We start from the raw sequence: 19,442 nt of genomic DNA, 5'->3' as shown, positions 1-19,442 counted from the left end.
GTCTCTTGCCAAAGCTGTCCAAGGGAATTTCTGTCAGCCCTCTATTCCACCACTGCATAGGGAGGATGACTCACTGGCCCATACTGCAAAAGAGAAGGCCGATCTTCTAGGCTGTCTCTTTGCGTCGAACTCAACTTTGGATGATCAGGGGAAGGAACCACCGACATTATTGCGGTGTGATACTACGATGCCTGAAGTTACATTCCGGCAACGTGCTATCCGTAAACATTTATTTTCCCTGGACATCCATAAGTCGAGCGGGCCTGATGGCATCCCCCCAATTGTGCTGCGTACTTGTGCTCCTGAGTTGGCTCCGGTCCTAACGCGCCTTTTCCGGTACCTGTACTCCCTCAACACTGTTCCGAAGTGCTGGAAGACAGCTTTGATACATCCGATCCCTAAAAAAGGCGATCGCTCTGATCCGTCCAACTATCGCCCAATCGCAATAACCTCCTTGTTCTCCAAAATAATGGAAACCATTATTAACGGCCAGCTCTTGAGGTATCTAGAGGGCAGCCAGCTGATTAGCGATTCTCATCACGGCTTTCGTCGTGGTCGCTCAGCTGGTGACCTCCTTGTATACCTTACACATAGGTGGGCAGAGGCAATTGAGTCCAAGGGGGAGGCTCTGGCGGTAAGTTTGGACATAGCGAAAGCCTTCGATCGGGTGTGGCATAGAGCACTGCTCTCGAAGCTTCCAGCCTATGGGCTCCCCGAGAAATTATGCAACTGGATTTCCAGCTTTCTCCCTGATCGGAGCATTAAGGTCGTCATCGACGGAGCATGCTCCGACCTTAAACCCGTCAATGCTGGTGTCCCACAAGGCTGTGTCCTATCCCCGACCCTGTTTATTCTGCATATTAATGATATGTTGCAACTTAGCAACCTTCATTGCTATGCGGACGACAGCACTGGGGATACTTTTTACACGGGCAGGGCAGATATTTCTCGGGCTGTTGTTGATGAGTGCCGGAACAAACTTGTGTCTGAAGTCGAAACTCTTTTACGTGGAGTCTCGGACTGGGGTAGACTAAATCTAGTCCAATTTAACCCCAATAAGACACAAGTATGCGCGTTTTCCGCTAAAAAAACTCCCTTTGTCGCTACTCCCCTCTTTGAAGGCACTCTCCTTAAAGCCTCAGCTAACATCGGAATATTGGGCGTTGACATATCGAATAACGTCCAGTTTCGCGGTCATTTGGAAGGGAAGGCTAAATTAGCCTCCAAAAAGCTTGGTGTGCTCAGCAAGGCGAGACGGTACTTCAATCCGGGCCACCGCTTGCAACTCTATAAAGTGCAAATTCGGCCCAACATGGAATACTGTTCTCACCTCTGGGCGGGAGCTCCCCAGTACCAGCTCCTTCCACTAGACCGTATTCAACGAAGAGCGGTTCGAATCGTCGACGACCAATCACTTTCCGTGCGGCTTGATCCCTTGGCGTTGCGTAGAGATGTTGGGTCCCTCTGCATCTTCTACCGCATTTACCATGGGGAGTGTTCAGAAGAGTTGTTCGGTCTAATACCCGCAGCTGAGTTTCATTATCGGACGTCAAGGCAAAATACAAAATACCATCCGTATCACCTCGACGTCCGTCGTTCCACAACTGAGCGTTTTCTAAGGCAGTTTTTGCCGCGCACGACCACTATGTGGAACGAGCTGCCCAGTGAAGATTTCCGAACCAATTCGACTTAGGGTCCTTCAAGAAAAGAGCGTACCAATTCTTGAAAGGCCAGCATCGCACTTGCGAGCCTTCTGGCAATGTGAGTGTCCATGGGCGACGGTATCGCTTCACATCAGGTGAGCCTCTTGCCCGTTTGCCTGCTATTACATTAAAAAAAAATACCGTGAAAGTTAGGAATTCTTTATTTTTGTATACGGTGATTTTCTTGACTTTTTCCATAATATAAACAAATATTTCGTCATATACAGAAGCGATATGAGTAATACACAAATTATTAATATGACATCTAAGCATAGGTATTGATACATTGGAATGTCGATTATCGGCGAGGTGTATGTGAAGTTTGGATAGCGCGCAGCAAATTCCGTCCAATATATTGCAGTATTAATGGCTGAGACTGGTCGATCTTGCCACATTTTAGATATATTTTCGACCTGAGATTTAAACCTGCAAAGAAATCAATAATTGGACTTTTGGATAGATTCATAGTTAACTGATCAGACAAAGCTATAATTGTGTGTCATGACGACTTTCACAGCGTTATGTACTACTGTATTCTACAGTAGGGTGCTGCTGCAAAATGTCAGTCCATATTCGGTAGAAGCGTGCTGAATAAGTTTAAGGAATTAAATATTACGACACTATTTGGTCAATATATTCTTGAAGCCTAGTTGTATGTACAAAAGAAGATAAATGATTTTATAACAATTGGTGACTTTCACTAGTATAATACTCGAAACAGAACAAAATATAATACTCGAAACAGAACAATTTTTTTTTTAATAAATTTTACGATTATTTAAATGATCGCTATCCTTGGAATTGATTAGCTCCAGTTCAAATATTTTCAACGTTTCAAGCAATTTGTATGACTCAAAACATGGCGATGAAAAAGTTAGGCGGAGACTTCCATGCCAGCTCTTCTTCCTTGTCTTGCTTGTAAATTTAAAATCAATCTTACATCTTTTCTATAGACGTTCATAAGTGTACTTCCATACCTATATAAAGTTATTTTAAGTTAGAGTTTAAGTTATATACCTGGGATTTAAAATAATTCTAAATTTTTCTAATAACAAGTCCTTAGTAATAGCATTAAGATCAACTTGAACACCGAGACCATTTTCTTCGATAGCAGCAGCGTTTGAAAATTGATCTGCTGTGATAGGCATCCCGATAATGGGAACTCCATGTTGTACGGCTTCTGTAGTTCCCAACTGTCCACAGTGGGAGAAGAATGCAATAACATTGGGATGCGCTAGAAGAATAAATTTAATTAGTTTTAAAGCCCATTGCGAGCAGTGTTGGGTTAGTGTTAATGGCTCTAAACGACCACAGCCGCACAACGCGTTGAAACAGAGTGCTGTGTATCAATATATTTTTCTTTGTACAAGTCAGACTTGTTCGTATGGCGAAGATTAATAATGTATCAATAAAATAATATAAGAATTGACTATGATGATATGATTGATAATGTTCTATTTAAAATTGCTTTTAATTAATTGCTGGCTAATGTGTAACAGAAAATGCAAAGTTCCACCATAATATTTTTGTAATAGATTCTCTATATATAGGCTATAGAACACTGCATATATTAGAAATATATCTATGTTATGTGTTTTCCGCCTTAGATGAATTTTAATATCCGTAATAAAGTGTTTAGTATTAATTATGATATCGCCAACTAAAGTAGTTCCTTTTAATGTATCTAATATGATTTACCTAATATGTCATTTTGTGGCATCCATTTTGAAACATATATGAAATCAGGATTATCAGGTATCTCTTTTTCCCATTTCCATACAACCCTTTGATGTAATTCTTTCAAAGCTCCTAATATTGCGTCAAAAGCTCTTCGTGGCATAGATGACCCATTCAGTATAGTTCCAAAGCTTATATAAATAACTCCTTTTTTTGACTCTTCTATAAACTTTTTAAGGTCCTGTAATATGAAGATAAAATAAATAATCAATGGCGCTACAATTTCCTCAGATATCTGTATCTGTTTCATGATCGTTTGTGAATTGAATAGGCAAGTAGGTGATCATTCTGTGCCTGACACACACCGTCGACTTTTTGGGTCTAAAGCAAGCCGGTTTCCTCACGATGTTTTCCTTCACCGTTCGAGCTAATGTTAAATGCGCACATAGAAAGATAATCCATTGGTGCACAGCCGGGGATCGAACCTACGACCTCGGGGATGAGAGTCGCACGCTTAAGCCAGTAGGCCAATACTGCTCTGTAATATGAAGATACTGCTTATTATTTGTTTAAGTGATAAAAATGATGACGTGATGTTAATGATTTAATAGGTCTTGGTAAGGGTTTGGAGCCAACTTTATTTTTATCATGATATTTAAAAGGTCGAAGGCGCACGCGCGAGCCCTCTGGCAATCTGATCATGGGTATCACCTTACATCAGGTGAGCCTCCTGCACGTGCCACTGGTTCTTAAAATAAAATACTTTTTTAAGACTTAATAGGTTTCGGAGAAGGTTTTATAGCCCATGCCTCCTTTTTATATTGATATTTAAAAGTCCGGACACGCACTCGCGAGCCGTCTGCCCGTTTGCCACCTGTTTTATAAAAAAATACTTACTGTAGGTAATCTTTTTGCTTTTGCCACATGAAAACCCCCAACTTCAATGACATTTGATGGTAGAATTTGTGTTCCACTAACAACAAAGTTTTGATATAGAAGCAAAAATTTTATCTTACGACTCAATTCTTCTATTGGAGGCACGTTATCGAAAAAATCTGCTATCACACGGTCCTCACTCATGGAACAAACACGTTGCATTATTTGTATGTAGTGGTAGGAAATTGATCTTACAATTCGATCCATGAATGTAGGTTTTGATACGCCATTAAATATGTCATATAAAACATATGAAGGGTTGTACGGTACACCGTATCGGTTATAATGCCATGGTAACAGCAGACCAGATGTCATGCCTACAACTGGTGCGTTTAGTTTGTATGCTATACTCAAGGGGCAATCAACATTAAACTGTTCCATCACTAACAGATCAAACGTTTGCTTAGATCTTAACAGGCCTTGAACCTCGTCATCTTCAAGGATCAACCGACACGTGTAAGGTCCCATAACTGGCTGGAGAATGGTTATAGATAGAAGCTTGTGAAAGGGGGAAACTATAATTGGATGTCTGAACTCGAAGTATTTATTATCTTTTCCTAAATCGATGTCGTGGTAATTCTTCAACGGCTGCTTTTGAGGAAAGAAAGATACGACTGTTACATTGTGGCCTCTCTTCGCTAGTTCTTGTAGATACACTTGGTAGACGTAAAAATGGCTTTTTCCAAGGAAAGGAAACACTCCGAGAATATTATAAGAATCTACTTTGCTAACTAAAATACACTTTAGTATTCCAAGCGCTAATACTGCGCTTACTCTCATCGTGTTGTTTTGCTGGAATAACTTATTTGTAACATAAGTCGTGATGATTCTAATCACTTTTATGTATGTACTTAAATGTTTATAGTCAGCCTTCGATTATATAAAACAGTAACACAATGTGATTATTTATTTGAGATGCACATTGTTGATTTTACAGCAATTTTTTTTTCATGTTTCGTTTTCGTTTGATATTTGATACATTAAACTTTAAAACATACGAAATTATAGCCAAAATTAAAATAATGTACAAAATAAGAAACATATAGACATCTAATCCATAGTATTGATGGAAGGGGACATGAACGGCAGGGTGCTGGAACGAGAAGTTTCCATGACGCCCAGCGAATTCTGTCCAGAATATTGCACTGTCCATAGCAGATACCGGATCCATCATGCCACATTTTCGATAGTAAACTTGGTTCCTAAACCTAAAAAAACGATTGTAGGTATTTTATATGTAAAAAGTACTATACGTTGATTATGTTTTTTATGTCCCGCTCTCCAGTATTGAAATTTGTCTATTGTAATTATATAATGCCATTCAGTGGAAGTGATAAATATGTGGGAATATTTTAATGCTGACAAATAATGTCAATCTTAATTCTCATATCTTACCGTAGATCAGGAACAGTTTAATTTTTTTCAAAAAGATTTTAATTAGTTAATTAGGTTAGCATCTGTACTCCTAATACACCTTCTTCCACGAAACCTGCGTTTACTGGTTGGTCCCCAAATATAGGCATCGCTATCATAGGAAAACCATGGTGCATTGCTTCGGTGGTGCTTAGTAAGCCACAGAGGGAGCAATGTATTATTTAACAAAAAAAAGCTTAATGAGCGGTAAACAACAAGCTCTTTTTTATTGTTATTAGTAAAATAAGTTATTCTATTAATAATCTCAAAACGAGAAATAGAAACAAAACAAACCAGCTCGATAAACGTATATTTCTTGATTACCAACTATGTTATCGTCCCATTTCCACAATACTCAGGCAATTCTGACAGAGCTACAGGACAAATATTTCGTGATATTGTAGAAAAACTGACTAGTCGACTTTAAACAGATTTCAGAAATTCGAAGCATTTTTAGGGTAGTTTGGTTTAGGTTAATTGGTCCTTATTTAGTTAAAATAAAACTTCCTAATAATTCGTAGAGAAGAGGTGTCGTAGCCACAGCCAGCATCGGAATACTTGGCGTTGACATATCGAACGACGTTCAGTTTCGCGGTCATTTGGAGGGAAAGGCTAAATTAGCCTCCAAAAAGCTTGGTGTGCTCAGCAAGGCGAGACGGTACTTCACTCCGGGCCACCGCTTGCAACTCTATAAAGCGCAAATTCGGCCCCACACGGAATACTGTTCTCACCTCTGGGCGGGGGCTCCCCAGTACCAGCTCCTTCCACTTGACCGTATCCAACGAAGAGCGGTTCGAATCGTCGATGACCAATCCCTCTCCGAGCGGCTCGATCCTTTGGCGTTGCGTAGAGATGTGGGGTCACTCTGCATCTTCTACCGCATTTACCATGGAGAGTGTTCAGAGGAGTTGTTCGGATTAATACCTGCAGCTGAGTTTCAGCATCGGACGTTGAGGCAAAATACTAAATTCCACCCGTATGACCTCGACGTCCGCCGTTCCACGACTGAACGTTTTTCAAGTCAATTTTTGCCGCGCAACACCGCTATGTGGAACCAGCTGCCCACTGAAGTATTTCCGAACCAATTCAACTTAGGGTCCTTCAAGAAAAGAGCGTACAAATTCTTAAAAGGCCGGCAACGCACTCGCGAGCCCTCTGGCATTGAGAGTGTCCATGGGCGGCGGTATCACTTAACATCAGGTGAGCCTCCTGCCCGTTTGCCCCCTATTTTATAAAAAAAAGGTGAAGATGGAATGTGGAATGTGTTTATTTTTTAAAACTGTAGATTTATATACAAAAATTATCCTACACTGGCCACTAGTGGTAACATGTGGTACCAAGATGCGCAGGGTGCGTAGACGATAAAATCGAGGCGCGGCAAAAAGTTGTCCTTTTCTGCGCGCAACCGTCGAAGGGTACGAACGTGTTCTTCTCAGAACAGTTCGATATCGTGGTCTAACGATAACGCAATTAACTGTTCTTTTCAGAACAAATTATTGTTTCATGACGATAACGTTTACAACTGTCCTTGTCAGGACACATCACTGTTTTATTATGATACGTACTAATCACCTACACATTCATAACTCGCAAAATCCAAGAATTAGATCATGCATAATAAAATTGACACGACTTTGAATCAGAAATTAGTTTTAATAGTTTTCTGTGATATGGTGATATTTTTAATTGTTCAGTCTTTATCAATTATGTTAAGGATAATACGGTAATTATTCACATACCTAACAGATAAAAGGTTGATTTTACAAACATTATATAAATATAAATTATCATTGTCATTAGTTTTTAAGTCGTATATTATTGTTAATAATTAAACTAATCTTAGATCACTGAATTTTATTTTTCGGTTTTCTCCTTAAGCTATAAGAAATGTATCGAATAATACATCGTATTATGGCTTTTGAAAGCAGAAAAATAAATAATAAAAGCAAAATAAATACGGCTAAAACATCAAAGCAGTAATACTGATATAAAGGGACACTTAAAATAGGACTTCTAAATGTTGCGTTTGGATACCGAGCGACAAATTCCGTCCAAAATACTGACGCGTTGAGAGATGAAACTGGCCTATCTCGGTACATCCTTGATAATGTCTTCACGTTGCTTCTGAAACTGAAAAGAAAACAGTTATCAGCTAAGTAAATATTTTTCTACTTCCTTCAACAGTTCAAATGTTACTTGAACACAATAACATTAGAACTTATTGTGACGAAGGTCCATTCTCAAAAATAGTAAGGTTATTTGTAACGCTATAACTACGTGGAATCACAGTTCAAGAAGTTCAGTTCAAGAAAAGAGCGTTACAATTCTTAATAGGGTGGCAACGCACTCGTGAGCCCAATTAGGGCCAATAAAAATCTGGTAAATTACAAGGAATAGGTATATTTTGAAGTCTTGTATCTCATTAATTTCGTAATTAAATTATAAAATAAATCATACGAACATTATTAAAATTAAATATTGTTTTACGACGAACAAAGATTCTCTAAAAATAATTCTAAGAATAAGTGATACATATTCGTTAATAGTTATTATGGAATCCTATTGTGGAATTATAGAATTCAGAAGGAACCTATCAATGGTCTTAAAAAAATTAAATTAAATCAATGGCGCTACAAGCCTGGGCCTCAGATTATTTATATCTGTTTCATAATCATTTGTAAATCGAATAGGCAAGTAGCTGATCAGCCTTCTGTGCCTGACGCACGCCGTCGAGTTTTTGTGTCTAGGGCAAGTCGGTTCCCTCACGATGTTTTCCTTCACTGTTCGAGCTAATGTTAAATGCGCACATAGAAAGAAAATCCATTGGTGCACAGCCGCGGTTCGAACCTACGACCTCAGGAATGAGCGTCGCATGCTGAAGCCACTAGGCCATCACTGGTAAGACCATGATTGAGGGTCTTACCTAATAAAAATAAAAGAAAACTTTTTGAAACTGGTTAGGTCCCCGGTCAAAATTAGCGTAGTGTCAAATAACTTACTCGGGATCCAGTATAGTTTTAAACTTCTTCATAAGATCCTCTTTGGTCAATTCATTAAGGGCAGTCTGTACACCAAGTCCGCTTTCCTCAACGGCTGCAGCATTGGAGATCTGGTCTCCGAACATGGGTATTCCTAATACCGGTACTCCATAGTGAATTGCTTCAGTTATACCCACTTGTCCACAATGGGAAAAAAATGCTACCACGTTTGGGTGAGCTGACATTAAATAGAAAAAAATGTAAGGGTTGATTCAGTAGTTCCAATAACATTCCTATATAACATTTGTGTGTAAGCGTAGTAAGCTTCACCTCCACATAATATATAATATTATATATATTAATAAACAGATCCTTTAGATAAAAATGTAATAAATTTTAAATTAATCTGAAGTTACCAGGTCGTAAGGTCTGAAATTGTTTTCGGTTCCACGTCAGTGTTCTAACTATAGTTAACTTAAACTCAAATTCAAAATAACTTTTTTCATATAGGTAACTAAGTGTACTCGACTTATGGACGTCAACAGATAAGATGTTAAATTGATTTTAAATTTACTTTTACTAAAAGTTCGTAGAACTTTCAAGAAAGTTTCCGCCACTATTTTTTATCGCCAAGTTTTGAGTCAAACATTGTGTGAACAGGAAAAATTAATCCCAAGGATTAGGATGTTTTAAATAATCGTCAAATTATAAAGAGCTTTATTGATTAATTTACGTTTAACGAGAGCTGTAAATTTATCTTTGGAGTTTGTTGTAAAAACGAATACAATTTCAATGTAAGGGGTGGTTTATCTTCTCTAGACTGGTTGGTCGTACGCTTACATTACATCTGTTTCGAGTATTATACTGGTGCAATTCACCATTTGTATTCAAATATTTCTTTGTACATGCAACAAGGCTTCAATAATATATTGACCAGATAGTGGAATATTTAATTCCTTAAACTTATTCTGTTTACTTACCGTTTTGTTACCAAAACTTACCTAATATATCATTTTGGGGCAACCATTTAGACGAATATATATTATTCATATCAAACGGTAAATTGTCAGTATCCCATTTCCAGATAACTCTTTGTGGTAGCTCTTCTAACACGTCCAAAATAGCTTGTAAGTTATATTTTGATAAGGAAGTAGCCTTTATCATTGATCCGAAACTTACATAAATCACACCATCTTTGGATTCTTCAATGAATTGTTTTAAGTCCTAAGGAAATTAAGACAAAAAATTGGATACTCTAACACTACGTACAGTGGAAGTACTATAAGCTAATTTTATTAAATGTAATTCGTTATTTTGGCTTAATTTGACCGGGTAATCAATCCAGTTTAATCAATCTTTTTTCATTCTTTCTTTATCTCTCCCATATATTATACAACAAATAATACGATATCAGTTAAGAAGGTATTGGGAGACTGGTTTTCAAACTAGGTAAGAACCTGTAATATGGAAAACTAGGCTTTCATTCCACAGCACGTCATACTGAGTGGTAACAAAAAGAACATACATATATAGGTAGGTAAATGAATTTAAAGTTTTAAAAAGAAAACAAAGCAGTCAACTAGATTACTAGTTAGAAGGTAGAAATAAAGTTGTATGGGTGTATGTGAGGGTGTGTGTGTGTGAGTATGAGTGAGTGTTGGGAGGGTGTTTGTGGGTATGTATCAGACACACGCCACGTTTCAAAAAGTATTATTTTTCTTTTATTAGGTACAACCGTCGATAGGTTCAATCAGAATCTAATAATTCCAAAATGGGAAAATTCAATTGCATTTCGTAACAACAATTACGAAATGCAATTCTATGTAAACTTATATTTATGAATGTTAAAACTTACTTTTGGTAAAGTCTTTGGTTCGAGTACATGATGACCAGCTACTTCAATAACGTTTGAGGGCAGAAGAATTGCACTATTTAAAACAAAATGCTGGTATAGAAGTAGGAATTTTATATTCTTTTCTAACTCCTTTATTGGTGGAATATTAGGGAAATACTGTCCTAAATAGTATTGATCAAGGAACTGACTCGCAAAGTCTACCATATAGTTAATGTAAATACCAATTAACGTTCTTTCCACTCTCTCGAATAACGTTGCCCTTGTTCTGCCGCCCAACACTTGATTTCTAGTATAAGAAGGATTATCTGGTACTCCGTAGCGTTTATAATGCTGTGGCATTAAGGAATTTGCTGTTATCCCTACAACTGGAGCACCAAGTTCATAAGCCAGTCCCAAACCACAATCACTGTTGAATTGTTCGACGAGAACAACATCGAATTTCGCTCGATTTTTCCAAAGATCTTGAACGCCTTGATTGTCTAGTAGTGTCTTGCAGGATGCCGCTCCTGTATAAACTAACACGACTCCAGCCACGAAAACTGTTAAATACGATGGACTAGTGACTGGAACCCAGTTTTGAAACTCCTTCTTTTCAGAAAGTAGAATTTCGGTTAAGTTTTTTAGGGGCTTTTCTTGTAGATAATGAGATATAAGGGTGACGTTGTTACCTCTTCGGGCCAGTTCTTTAAAAAAGGGTAGGAATGCAACATGATGGCTTCTTCCTGGATATGGTAGAATAGCTAATATGTTGTATGCTTGTATGAGGGGGTTTAAGTATATTATTGCAGCAATAATACATATTCGTAAGTAAGCCGGCATTTTACCGACGTTAGAATTGCAACTATTAAAATTTATTTGAAACATTTGACGCCGTGACGAGGTTTGATTATTATTACATTTTTATCTATTCCAACGTAATGTTATTCGTGGTTTATTTCATGTTCTCCTTTCAATGAATGTTTGATAATAAAAATACCATTATTCTTAAAATGTATATTAAAACTATGATAAATTAACAACAACAACAGTTGACAGTCAATTAAGTACCTTATGGTAGGAAATTGTTAGTTCGTATTGGAGTGAACGAAAAATAATACTAACAAGAACTTAACACTTATTCAAATTTTACATTTTTTGAGCCCTTCACTTCACTTTTCTCAATTTGTGTACTGACATCACTCTGGCAACAACAACAGCATACACTCAAAAGTTTCATCACAACAAAGGCAAGTATATAAAGAACAGCCCCAACGAATGCTAAAACATCTAACTGAATTTGTTGGTACCAAGGTACCGTGGTAGATGTCGCTACTAAGTTAGGTGTTCCCTGGTATCTAGCTACGTATTCAATCCAATAGATGGCAGTCTCAAGGGGGGACATAGGACGGTCGCGCCACATCCGAGAGACAGTCTTTGCCCGCTCTTGTGTCCTGAAACGGGATTTCACTATAAGTTTATCGTATAATGAATAATAATTGGTCTTCAGAATCGCTTATATAAATTATATTTAAGATTTTAGATTTAGATTTAGATATTAACATAATATAACTTAGACTTAACACTTAGAACCGTATTGTAAACTGTGAATCAAAATCAAATCCTATCATAGGAATTTCTATATTGAGATACATGATGGACTTCTTCATGTCCATATCCTTGTATCGGATTGAGAAATAGACGGTGAATCAGCAATATTTTACGATATTTTTTGCATTTTTAAAATATTATACTCTACAGCTGCTCATGTTCTAAAGTATTTTGAGCAAGTATTTGATAAGGATTTTTAAAAATAAATTTTGTCGCTGAATGTATTTGTCCCAGTCACCTTGAAACTTTTTCTAACTTTATTATATTATATTAAGCTAACAACTGAACATATAAGATAAAATACCTTTTATCTAATATATCATTTATCGCGTCCAATAGATAGTCCTTGTTCAAGTTTTCGTAAGGAACGATTGTGGCCATTCCAGCATCAACTAAAGCAGCTGCATTGCCATACTGGGCTCCAAACAACGGTATTGCAATGACTGGTACACCTGCATCCAAGGCTTCAATCGTACTTAGAGTACCAGCATGTGAGATGAATCCTTTTACGTTAATATGTTCTGGAAATAATAAAGATTAAGTTATTGAATCTGAGTGGCGCTGGAGGTTCCCTGAGATACTCAAATGACCCTGAGACACAAAAATGTTATGGTGGTACAGTCTAAAGTTCGCATATTCTGCCATCCAAAGTGGCTTGCAATTTTGTCTTAAAAGGAATTTTACATAAAACTTATTACGAGACACCATTGTAGTATTCTTATATTATTTGTAATTATAATATGTCACATTATTAAAATATATTATTACGTTATCAAATTAATATTATTTATAATGTTTTACGCAAATAAATAATAATAGAATAACTTTTTTTTCATTAGAAATATCTATATATATATATAAAAATGAATCCCTATTTTCCTTGGTCACGGCATCACGCGTGAATGGCTGGACCGATTTCGCTAATTCTTTTTTTGTTATGTTTATTATTGTCAGGAGAAGGTTCTTATGCACGGGATATTAGTAAATGTAGGAATACTTAACCACCATATCGCTTTTACAATTCAACCTTTTTTCATGTAGCCTTTTGGCGTGACATAACATTGACAGAATGCATGTTGCAAATATCGTCAAAGAGGATGTAAGAAAAATGAATATCGTTTAAAACAAATGCTTTCATCGGAGTTATTATATTAATAAAATACATATAAAATAATTACAGTCGCTAATTGTATGGCATTAATTTTGAAAATCCATGTTTTTCACATGGCCAGTTATATCGCCTGTTCCCATGTCGGAATACCAACAAAACTATTTATATGCACGCCAGAAAAACTAACAAATAATGTTGTATATCATAAAGCATTTTTACTTAATTATACCAATTCGAAATCAATATTCATTGTTAAGACAGGACAACGTCTGTCGGATCCGCTAATATAATTATAAATACGTTGAGTCTTGATGTGTTAGACAGAAATATGTATTGGTTTCAAAGAACAACAAAATAACTTAATTTTAAATTTAGATTTAAGACTGTAATGTTTTTGTGCAATATATAGGTTTTATTATTAGTAAAAAAATCAGTGGTGCAACATCCTTTTTAGGTCTGGGCCTCAGATTTATGTATCTGCTTCATAGGCCAATCTAATAGGCAAGTAGGTGATTAGTCTCCTATACTTGACACACGCCGACGATTTTTTGGGTTTAAAGCAAGTCGGTTGCCTCACCATGTTTTCCTTCACTGTTAGCACCTGTTAAGTGCGAGTAAAGAAAATCATTGGTACCCAACCGGGGATCGAATTTACGATGTCAGGGCTGACAGTCGCACGCTGAAGCCTAGACTAGGCCATCACTGCTCTATTTAAAAAAAGTTAACATATAGTATGAAAACAAATTAAAAAGAAGAAAATAGTATTTACAGCCCATGCGCGTTCATTCTATTTCGAATATATATAAACTACGAATCTTAAATCATAGTTCAGTTTCAGCTATTATTATGTTATGATGCTATAATGACGTAATATCTTTTAATATATATATATTTTAATATTTTGACGATGAAGTGATAAAATAAGAATTAATTATAATGACTCTTAATGTATGTAATCTCTATGAAAAATTCCTTTAAATACAAAACACGCCATTGTGTGTGGCAGTACTTTAGATGCCACCATTTTTTTACCACATTCTTGGAAAAAAACGATAATTTTTTATTCCGCTATCTTGTTTTGCTGCACACAAGAATAAATAGTTGTTAATTAAAAATTTAAAATATTCACATATTAAATACATGAAAATGATTATTGAGAATTAAGAAAAGTTAAGTCTGTATTATATTTTTCATTGCATTATAGGTCAATGAACTTTGTTGATATGGTCATAGACAACTTCAACTTTCAAGAAGTTGAAATTGTCTATGATTAATTTCTTTGTTAAATTAGATATATATATATTTATATATATATATTTTAATATTTTGACGATGAAGTGATAAAATAAGAATTAATTATAATGACTCTTAATGTATGTAATCTCTATGAAAAATTCCTTTAAATACAAAACACGCCATTGTGTGTGGCAGTACTTTAGATGCCACGATTTTTTTACCACATTCTTGGAAAAAAACGATAATTTTTTATTCCGCTATCTTGTTTTGCTGCACACAAGAATAAATAGTTGTTAATTAAAAATTTAAAATATTCACATATTAAATACATGAAAATGATTATTGAGAATTAAGAAAAGTTAAGTCTGTATTATATTTTTCATTGCATTATAGGTCAATGAACTTTGTTGATATGGTCATAGACAACTTCAACTTTCAAGAAGTTGAAATTGTCTATAATTAATTTCTTTGTTAAATTAGATATATATATTTATATATATATATATATTTTAATATTTTGACGATGAAGTGATAAAATAAGAATTAATTATAATGACTCTTAATGTATGTAATCTCTATGAAAAATTCCTTTAAATACAAAACACGCCATTGTGTGTGGCAGAACTTTAGATGCCACCATTTTTTTACCACATTCTTGGAAAAAAAACGATAATTTTTTATTCCGCTATCTTGTTTTGCTGCACACAAGAATAAATAGTTGTTAATTAAAAATTTAAACTATTCACATATTAAATACATGAAAATGATTATTGAGAATGAAGAAAAGTTAAGTCTGTATTATATTTTTCATTGCATTATAGGTCAATGAACTTTGTTGATATGGTCATAGACAACTTCCACTTTCAAGAAGTTGAAATTGTCTGTGATTAATTTCTTTGTTAAATACAAGAAACTCATTTTTGCTTTGTATATTCCTTGTCCTTTTGAAGTTGTACCTGTTCCTTAAGTTCTTTTGGCGCGTTAGGGAAAAATGATGAGAGTAAATTTTTACGCGCGCGCGTTACAGAAGTTAGCTTATGCTAACATAGTCAATATTTTAAAATAAAAATGCCCTTTTCTTGAATTATGTATAAATATTTTTTGTTATATTTAAGCAAACTTTATTTAACTAGATAACGCGTTATATTAAAACTTTCAAAGTATTTAATGTCTTATTTCTATTGTTAGTATCGATTTTTCTACAAACGTAGAATAAGGCGAAAGGTAATATTTTTAAAAAGATCTTTATCTTGTTACGCCAAAGAAGTATAACTTCTAACGCGTACACACACATACTTTTTATTATTTTCCCTTTCTCTTTTTATTTTATTTGCTTTGCTTTGTACTCTTAGTTTTTATTCCGTTTCATTTCTTCTTAATAATTACATATTTTATGTAGTTTTGCGCTTGCAAAATTGCTCAACGGCTGCTGCTGCTTTTCTAATTTAATGTTTTTTCTTACGGCGGTTGTCTGAAAGCTCGAAAGCGATAAGCCCGCCAGTTGCCCTCCATTGATTTTAATTGTACTATATTTCTGTATACTCGCATATTAATATTTATATTATATAATACATGAAAATGTATTAAACCAGTAAATCAGTGGCACCACAACCTTCTGTGTGTTCACCACCCAAAAATCTGTGTCTGTTTCATAATTCATTTGATTTTCTAATAGGTTAGGTGATCAGGTATCAGGTCCAGAAAATCAGTTAAAGTGAACACATAGAAAGTCCATTGGTAATCAACTGGCGATCAAACCTAGGACCTGTTAACCTAATGTCCCGATTTCCCGGCTTTCCTATTAATTTACCAACGTTAACGATTTGTTGCAATCAAATCTGTATCGGGAAAAATGTTATCGGATTTTTTATAGATCGTATTCTAAAACATACCGGCATATATGAACGTTATTAAAATTCTATAACAAAATTACTTCACTATGCGAGGGTACTTAAACCCGTAACACTCACGGGTATTTGAAAATAAACCTTGAACCAGTCTTGGCTGTGTAATATTCATAGAAATATGAAATTGAATATCGGTGGTACTTACTTAAGATATCATATTGAGGGAGCCATCGCATAGTCATAACGTTTCTTGGCAGATTCTCCACGATGCCTCCATCCCATTTCCACAACACTCTAAGAGGCAATTTACCAAATGTTGATAGCAGTTCATTTAATTTATCGATCGGTAGTGTTGAGTCCTTTACGGTTGAACCTAAGTTCATGTAAATTACACCATGTTCGGCTTCGGTTAAAAACCGTTCAATTTCCTGAAATGTGTTTTAGTAATTATTAATTATATAAAATATTTATTGCTAACACACAAATAAAGTATTTACGATATTCTTAACCTACATGGTAATAACAATTAAAAGTTTATTAATAAAAAATTTAAACACATTTAAAAAGTTTGGTCCCTGTGGGAGTGTCTGTTTAACGCTGGCAGCATTTCCTCGCTGTATTGCGATACATATTTGTTAAGCGAGGAAAGCTCTGGGGTCGATGTATAGTACAGGTATATAGACCACCTGTACTATGTACCAAGTATCCAATCTTTAATTCTCTACTCCAAAGGAAACAAAATCAAAGTCGGAGTAGAGACTCTTATATTTGAGCCGTTTATTATTTTCCGTCTGTTCTGCGGCCAGCTTTTGTGCTTATTTATCATCGCGTTGTTAGAAAAGGTTTTGTTTATTAAGTGTGCTAGGAAGTACACTAAAACCTGTATTATTATATCTAAAGTTTATATAGATATAATAATGCATGTTTTAAATATATGAATTCGTATGAAGCTTTTATAAACGCGACCAGCTTTTTAGGTCTGGGCCTCAGATTTCTGTATCTGTTTCATGATCATTTGTCAATCTAATAGGCAAGTAGGTGACCAGCCTTCTGTGCCTGACACACGCCGTCGACTTTTTGGGTCTAAGACAAGCCCGTTTCCTCACGATGTTTTCTTTTACCGTTTGAGCGAACGTTAAATGCGCACATAGACAGAAAGTCCAATGGTGCATAGCCGGGGTCGAACCTACGACCTCAGGGATGAGTCGCACGCTGAAGCCACTAGGCCAAATCTAATCAAGTACGAAAATGTGAATTCCATTAATTTGTTTCATAGTAAACTTTAATTATTATAGTTAAAACATTATTGATAAAAATCTTTCAGCTTTTAAACACTGATTCATCGTTTATACAAATATATAAAGCCTAAGCTAGTCTAGTTCAGATTTAAGTCAAGGTAAAAGTGGGCGAAAGATATAATATATATAGAAACGAGCAGCTCCAGCATTTTTTTATTTATAAACGTCGCTACTAAACTTTGTTTTATTTAAATGTAAATACTGTCACAAGTGTGGTACGGCCTTATCCCAAAATTAAAATATGACAGTGTTCTTCCGTGTCAAACAGGTCGTAATTTCCATTATATATATTGTATTATACTTATTGATAAGGAAATATATCTCAATATTCTTTGAGCATATTTTGTTATAAGTGTAAATAAACAAAACAAACAACGTTTGTTTACGTTATAATTATCACCAATTTCTACCGTAGATAACACACTATAAACTAATATTAATTTCAAGCTCGTAACGGTAGGTAATTACTCACCGTGGGAATAATCTTGGGAGGCCTGATGTGTATTCCTCCAATATCAATTACGTTGTCTGACCGAGCCACCCCGCCGAAAACGGATTGGTGTGTATTTACAAACACTAGGCTTGCGTTAGAAGCGATGCTCTCCAATGTAGGAAGATTGTCTCCCAAATATTTGTACAAATAAACGTGATCTGTGACTTGCGATCCAATATAATATACCCATTGGGTAATATAATACAAAACAAAACTCTTCAAACGCTCGAAAAACCAGGGCTGCCTTCCGTACTGCAACAGCGACTGAGGGACATGAGCTGAATTGAAATTGATCCCAAGTCTATTGAAATGCCAGGGATGAATTGGCTGCGGATTGAAAGCGATGTACGGTGCACTCAAATTTGCCGCCAGAGCGAGAGCGCAATCACTGTTATAAGATTCAACAACTATAACATCGAAACGAGGTCGTCTTCTTATCAATTCATTCACCTCACTATTGTCCATGAGTATTTTACAGTCATCGTTACCGGCTTTAGTCGACACCAGAGTCTCGAATGGAAGCCGCGACACTTCATTCACTATCACTGACTCAAAAGAGAAACTGCGGACAACTTTATGATTAGTACTAAGCGAAATATGTTGGTAAAAATTCGATGTATCCAGTTGAAAGTGGCTTATGATAGTCACATTTTGATTCCGGTTCGTTAACTCACTAAACAGTCCTTTGTATGTGACGTAATTGTTGCGGTCGGCTGATGGGAATACACCGAGTATTCTATAACCGTGTGCGACAAACACTTGGGCGATTAAAAATAACAGGAACGAATATTTCGTCATATTAAACGTTCGCTTTGCTTCGCGGCGCTGATGTTACTAGGTAAATGTGGAAGGTATTTCACTGTGTATCCAATAATAGGACGGTATGAAGTAATCGAATGACGGTGTAGGTGTCGTAATATTCAAAAATATTCGATGACCGCGCGTCATTGAACGTGACCTCGTTAGAACGCGTGCTGCGAAACCAGTCGAGAAATGCCGACTGAATGTAGGTTTTATGGAAAAGAAAGTTAAGCGTTGTTTATTTTGAGTAGTGGGGAATTTACATTACTCCTGATTTTAAATATTTTTATATTAATAGCTTTTAAAATTAATGTAATTAAAGAAGCGTGTATAGAATCGCGCTCGACATTATAGTTAATGCATTATAAATTCAAACAATAGGTTTAAAGTCCGCTCCTCGTACCTACTGTGTTACCTTTGTATATTTTACACGGTACGTAATTTTCTTGATTGTTTTAGTCGAAACGTCAATGTCCTATGACGTACTTATGTAAAATTCTTCTTATA

General features: G+C 35.7%; 3 protein-coding genes across 3 annotated transcripts; all 3 read right to left on the bottom strand.

The window, feature by feature from the left end:
• Window positions 1–1,846: 1,846 nt before the first annotated feature.
• LOC123715266 (UDP-glycosyltransferase UGT5-like) lies at window positions 1,847–5,096 on the bottom strand. The gene is made up of 4 exons (XM_045670216.1): window positions 4,278–5,096; window positions 3,402–3,621; window positions 2,721–2,937; window positions 1,847–2,129 (listed from the first exon to the last, which is right to left on the bottom strand). The coding sequence occupies exons 1-4, from the start codon at window positions 5,094–5,096 to the stop codon at window positions 1,853–1,855; spliced, it is 1,533 nt and encodes a 510-aa protein (XP_045526172.1). The 3' UTR covers window positions 1,847–1,852.
• A 2,477-nt stretch (window positions 5,097–7,573) lies between these two features.
• On the bottom strand, window positions 7,574–11,597 carry LOC123715107 (UDP-glycosyltransferase UGT5-like). The gene is made up of 4 exons (XM_045669935.1): window positions 10,563–11,597; window positions 9,709–9,931; window positions 8,729–8,945; window positions 7,574–7,859 (listed from the first exon to the last, which is right to left on the bottom strand). The coding sequence occupies exons 1-4, from the start codon at window positions 11,424–11,426 to the stop codon at window positions 7,574–7,576; spliced, it is 1,590 nt and encodes a 529-aa protein (XP_045525891.1). The 5' UTR covers window positions 11,427–11,597.
• Window positions 11,598–12,419: 822 nt separating this feature from the next.
• On the bottom strand, window positions 12,420–19,130 carry LOC123715106 (UDP-glucosyltransferase 2-like). The gene is made up of 3 exons (XM_045669934.1): window positions 18,114–19,130; window positions 16,549–16,771; window positions 12,420–12,670 (listed from the first exon to the last, which is right to left on the bottom strand). The coding sequence occupies exons 1-3, from the start codon at window positions 18,930–18,932 to the stop codon at window positions 12,420–12,422; spliced, it is 1,293 nt and encodes a 430-aa protein (XP_045525890.1). The 5' UTR covers window positions 18,933–19,130.
• Between the last annotated feature and the right edge of the window lie 312 nt (window positions 19,131–19,442).

This window comes from Pieris brassicae, chromosome 10 (genome assembly GCF_905147105.1).
Source record: "Pieris brassicae chromosome 10, ilPieBrab1.1, whole genome shotgun sequence".
In the NCBI taxonomy this organism is placed as follows: Eukaryota; Metazoa; Arthropoda; class Insecta; order Lepidoptera; family Pieridae; genus Pieris; species Pieris brassicae.
Note: the sequence above shows the minus strand (reverse complement) of the source record. Positions and strands in the feature narration are given on the sequence as shown.